The sequence below is a fragment of the Melospiza melodia genome, chromosome 1, assembly GCF_035770615.1.
Source record: "Melospiza melodia melodia isolate bMelMel2 chromosome 1, bMelMel2.pri, whole genome shotgun sequence".
Lineage (NCBI taxonomy): Eukaryota > Metazoa > Chordata > Aves > Passeriformes > Passerellidae > Melospiza > Melospiza melodia.
Window position 1 is genome coordinate 21,008,113 of NC_086194.1, and position 6,000 is coordinate 21,014,112.

Here is a 6,000-nt window from a genome sequence, read left to right on the forward strand (position 1 = left end):
AACAGTCACTGAGTCCTTCAGGCTCCGTTTCCTCACAGTGGGGAGCTCTGCTCCCAAAAGCCCTGCTAAAATCTTTAAGGTATTAACTGAGGAGAAGGACGTGTTTTTAAGCTTTATACTCAAGTTTCTTGTAGAACATATTTATTTTTTAATTCAATCATCAGTGACTTCTTTCTTGCATCTCTCCATTATGACTGAAATACCAACAGCAATAGATTTGCCATCACCAGTTATGTCTCTTCATGACTTATGAAAATATGCAAAGCTCTTCATAGCTTCCCAGGTTATTTCTCCCTCTCAGTAAACAGTGCTTCACAGCAAGCATTTTCACGTATTCAAGGCTGGTTTCAAAATTGTGACCACTTGAAAAGTTTTAGCATCTTTTGCATGTGGATGTGCTATGAGTGTAACATTTCTGAGCCAGTCTTGCTGAAAGACTGAAAATTTCTCCTCTCTGATCCACCTGGGATACCTTTTGGCACAGTAACTTTATCATGCTCTTTCATATAAGGTAACAGGATGCACAACATTTTAAAGCTATATTTTAACTGGCTATGAGATAGGAAGGAGAAATATTAATTTATGTGACTCTGGGGATGGAAGATGATTTAAATGCTATTTATTTTAGTGTATGATTGCCAAACTAAATAAATTCTATAATGGAGAAATAGTTAAGGGGAAAACAGGTTAACCACAGAGAGTCTTCCCTTTTCTGCTGAGGCTCTAATGTGGAAATGATCATTCTGCAGAAGAACAATCTGGGAACAAATAACCTCTCTCTCAGAGAAAGAGCTGACCTAGACGTATCTCATCTATAGTTCAGCTTCCTTCTCTTGTCCTTTGGCTTCCAACTCACTGGGAAATAATGTAAAACTGATGAGCACTGGAGGCAGAAATTGTTGTCTTTTGCCAAACTGTTTTACTCACAGACAATACAAGGAAATGTATAATTATCACTCCTGGTGACAACTTCTTTTTATTCTGCTTTTCTACTAGCATTTAGCACAATGTTATTGTAAACTGATATATGCAGTGCTTGCAACTCTCCTTTTTCCTGAAATCTTGTTCAAAGTTTCTGGATAAAAGAGATGTCAAACAATTTCACATGTGTAGAAAACACTACCTGATTTTTCAAACTGCTAAAATTGTATCTGTAGCCTAAAATAACAGCCCTTATTTTCTGGTTCTTGTGGTGTTAAAGAGAAGATGCTATTTCACATGAAAAAAGTATCCCTAAGTCAAAATCCTCAATTATTGCATCCAAGCATGAGAGGGTACAGAGTTTTGGCTTCAACAATGAAGTTAAAAAGCTGAACAAAGCAGTCTGGCCAGTGGGGATGGAGAGGGGCACAAAACTGAGGCTCTCTGCTATTCCAATGGTGCCTTTACAAAGGATTAGAAGTATGTAAACCCAACTCACTGCTTACACAAGGGCATATTCCCAATGCAGGCAGCAGTGCATATGCAAGCAGCTAAAAGGCCAGCTCAGCCAAGGAGGCAATGAAAATGAGCTGACACCAAACCAGGAGAAGAGAACAAGAGGGAGCAGGATGCTGGAGCAACTGTGGCTGAGGCTGTAATTGCAGGATTTCCTTTCCCCCAATGTTGCTCCTCTCTAATCCATGGCCAGACTTGTAACTTAGTGCTGTATTGCTCAAGTTTGCAGCTTTATTTCTTTTTATTCTGCCATCCTGCTCACCAAAGGGGATTCCCATATACCAGTATCTGTGTGAGTAATTAGATTGTCTAGAAGAAACAGGCCAGGTATTTGTGCAGCACTTCCTCTGCCCTGCCAAGTCCTCTCTGTAAACACTTGACACGACTCTTGCCAACATGATGAGCTGTATCTGTGAAATGGGCTGAGCAGCATCACACATAGCACCATTAGCTGTGTTTCACTGCTCTGCAGCAACATTTGTTACAGAGCTCTGTAACAGGTGCTGTTCTTCACCACAGATGAACTGTGGGTGGAAGAGTTTAGGGTCCACCACAGTGTGCTCATGAGTATCACAATGTTAGTACTTTGAATTAAACCTATTTCTAACAGTAAGTCGTATTTTGAAACTTACCCCTGGAAGGAAGGTCTTTAAAATGCATAAGAACCTGCCAGGCTTAGGAAACAACTTCACCACTACCAGTGCACAAGCAGCCATTCAAGGAGATCTAGTATCTTTTAACTCAAATGTCCCAAGTAGGTCCCTAAGAATTTTTCTCACAGACTTTCATTTTTCTTTAATCACCCACTGTGACTATTTGCCCATCTATCTCCGGCCCCAAGTTGTATTTAAGAATTGTGCCAAGTACTGCAGAATCTCACTGGACAGTATCATTTTCATGGTAGAGATTCCAGAATGCCAAACTGACTTCACACTCTGCAGCATTTCCAAACCATCACAGATTATGTGAGCATAAATAAGGAAGTAATTTGAGCAGCCAGTGAAGTGCTACCACTGTTGAACACTAATGGAGAGCATCAGAAGAACAGACCCAGAAACAGAAGCAAAAGAGGAAAGAGCAAGGAGGCAGATGCAGGTAGGGTGACCGTTTCCCCTACACAGGCTCTTCTTGTCTGCCAGATGGCCAAAACTGATTGCTGCTAGTTACACAAAGAAAGGTTACAAGGCAGTGTTACAAAGATTTGCATTGCTAAATCTCAACCCAGAGAGCAAAGGATGCTGAAAGGTTTCCAGAAAGAGCAAGTGCAAAACTTTCACTGAAACGTAGCTGTGAGCTGGAAATCATGGCAAATCTCAGAGTAACTGGGCACAAACTTCAGGTATCACCAAGCAACACAACTTCCCCCTGTTGTCACACCTTTATCCATCCCAGTACCTCAGCTACCCCAACATTCCCCCTTGAAAGCCACCTGTGAAAGGCAGGGCCCGTCCAAGAGGGCTGGAGGACAGGCAGAGCCCCAGTACCAGGCAGTTCCACAAGCCTCTGTGGTGAGCAGGGCTGCGAGGGAAAGCTGGGGATGGTGTCAAATCAATCAGGGACTCATCGGAGCGGTGGGGAAACCGAGGCAGCGCCAGTGACAGCCCTGTTCGGCGTCCCCAGCGCCACGGGCACCCAAAAGGCCGCCCAGCCTGGCAGCTCTGCCCGCCGGGCACCTCTGGGTGCGGGCGAGGAAGGGGTCCCGAGGGGGGGCCGCCTCCATCCCTCCATCAGCCGCAGAGAGGCTTTAAATGTTCGCGGGCTTCACCTGCCCCCGCGGCTCCTCCGCACGCCCCCCGCAGCCCCAGAGCGGGTTCGGCTCCGTGCGACCCCTCGTTTCTCGGCACAGCCCCGGGCACTTACCCAGCCGCGGAGCAGCCCGGGGCAGCAGCCCGAGCAGCAGCAGCAGCAGCAGCGGGGACGGAGCCATGGCCGAGCCCCGGGCTGGGAGCGCAGCGCGTCCCGGTGGATCGGGAAAACTCTGGGCTCCAAATGATAAGGAAATATCCTGTCACATGGGGCGGTTTGAAATAACAGGAATTCGCTGTTCAAACTTTGCTTTCCTAAGCTGATTTTTTTCCCTTAGCGGAGGAAAGAGCCTTCTTCCAGGCATGTGCAGGTGATAAAGCGGTGATAGCTGCGAGGGGCGCTGCTTTTATTGTTGTTGCCGTTGTGTGCGGCGTTCGTTTTTGTTCTTTTATCCCCTTTGCGACTCTGACAGCGTTGCATCTGGGTCAGTGGTTTGTCTTCCAAGAAAATTAGCCAGTCCCGCTGGTTGGGAGGAGGAAAGGAGAGAGATAAGGGGAAGAAAGTCAAGTCTCAAGGAAAACCCCCGCTCGAAATCCCGGGCTGCTGCTCGGAGAGGGCTGCAGAAGGAGCAGAGACCTACTTTGGGACGCCGGGATCTGCGCTGCGCCCCCGGGCCCAGCGCTCCTCCCCCGGGCGCCAGCGGGAGCGGGGGCGGCTGCCGAGGAGGGCACCGGGGGCTTTAAGGACCCTAAGAGACATTCTCTGAAGCCCAATAAATAAACTTCACCCGATTTGTTGGTTCGTTTGTTTGTTTGTTTGTTTGTTTGTTCTACCGACAGTGATGGCACTATCTGCTGTTGACAGAACTCAAATCCTGCCCGTGAATCAGTGCGGGAAAGGCAAAACCTTGCCTGCTAGCTGAGTTTCACAAGCCAAGCACCTGCCTGGAATTAAATTATCTTCCTGAAAAAGGTGTCTTTAGGGCACAGTCAGCCTTGGTGATTTCTTGCTGTGCTGGATATGGAGCAGCATGCTATTTCTTTGAGATCACCATCAATGTACAGTCCCAAATGGACTGAAAACAGCATTCATATGTTGTTTTGCATAGAGAGGCTTTTATAACACATGGGACTTACTGGGTATTTTGATGGGGCATACATGAGGCTCAGGGAGCACCTTCCATCTACAGCTCCCTGAAAAAAGGGCTTAGTGAAGTGGGGATTGGTCTCTCTCCCAGGTGACAAGTGACAGGACAAGAGGAAATGGCCTGAAATTGCACCAGGGGAGGTTTAGATTGGGTATTAGGAAAAATTTATTTGCTGAAAGATTGGTCAAGCACTGCAACAGGCTGCCCAGGGAAATGGTGGAATAACTATCCCTGGAAGTGTTTAAAAATGTGGAGATGTGGTGCTTAGAGGCATGATTTATTGGTGGGCTTTGGAAGAGCTGGATTAATGGTTGGACTCAATTATCTTAGAGGTCTTTTCCAACCTTAAAAATTCTATGATTCTATGATCCTTAAGGCACCAAACCTACAATGTGTATAAAGCCTGTTGCACAGCAGGCTGTACCCCTGTGTTGTCATGCACTTGGACACTCTGATAAGTGTTTAAAAATCGTCCAAATCCTCCTTGATGGAAGTTCTGGGTGGGAAAGTACAGCACATCCAGGGAAACACCAATATGAGATTAGTATGGAAAAAGGCAGAGCAAAGTAAAAAGGTACTTTGACACTGTTATAAGAGAAGAGGAAACAATGGAGATGAAAAACAAGCTCATTTGAAGTCAGTGAAGCTCCTGCTAACATTGGAAAGGATTCCAGCCAGGCACTTCAGCTGTGCTGGGTCCTCTTGGGGGCTACATCAGGGGAGTAAAGAGGAAGTGCTTCATAATTCCTCTCAACATCTGTAGAACCACAAAAAGGTCAGGAACAGCCTGGCCCAGAGACAGGAGGTGGAAAGTATTTCAGCCATAATCAGCAATGTTCTGTATTGTTGTGTTGATGAATTGTCATGTGGGAAACTTTATCTCTTGCTGTAGTGTATGGGAGATATTTATTTTTCCCTAATTACTTGCAAAACCCAAAAGCCCAGGAAAACATCTAGTGTTAAAAGGAACAAGTCAGAAGATTCAGAAAAGTGCTGCTCCCCTAACAGAACACTGCTATTTCTAAGACAGTCACTGAAAGTTTGGGTATTTGTGGTATTCTTTTGGCTCAAGATAAACAGAGAAGGGAGATGCTGCGTGAAGTTCAGTCCCAATGTAAAAAAATAAAACTTCCACCAAAGTCTTCGCATGGTTATGTAAGACTGATTGTATGATGATTACGTGCAACAAAGGCTGCATGTAACTTAAATGAATAAATGTGTTAGGCAGAAAAAGGGAAATAGGCAGAAAAAGGGAATTAATTAGATGAGAAGTGATACCTCTTTGGATGTCAGTGGCTTTGTGAGGAATGAGCTATTCCTCTAAGTGACAGAAGAAACTGTTTTAGGCTATTCTTGGAGTTTCTCAAAACTGAGCTGGACGAGATACTGAGCAACCTGATCCGAGTCAGCCCTTCTTTAGAGAGGAGGTCATTCTAGATGATCTCCCAAGGTCTCTCCCAACCAAAATGAGACTTCAGAAGAACTACTTCCAAGTGAAGCATTGCAGCCTCCCTTCCTGATCTTAAAACTGCTTTTTTCTCGTTGTCCCTTACACTCACTGGATATCTATACGGGAGATATTACCAGTTCAAAACCATTTTGACACAGACATGTGTGATACACACCTACATGTCTATGTGTGTGCATACATGTGTCTACACATAGCCCCT

At 45.4% G+C, this 6,000-nt stretch overlaps 1 protein-coding gene across 1 annotated transcript in view; it reads right to left on the reverse strand.

Annotated features, from left to right (window-relative positions):
- Nucleotides 1-3,402, reverse strand: part of LOC134415071 (macrophage mannose receptor 1-like) — a 52,764-nt gene extending 49,362 nt beyond the window's left edge. The window contains exon 1 of the mRNA XM_063150386.1: nucleotides 3,298-3,402. Within this exon, the coding sequence (XP_063006456.1) occupies nucleotides 3,298-3,364 (67 nt within the window). The 5' untranslated portion in view covers nucleotides 3,365-3,402. The remainder of the gene's footprint in view (nucleotides 1-3,297) is intronic.
- Between the last annotated feature and the right edge of the window lie 2,598 nt (nucleotides 3,403-6,000).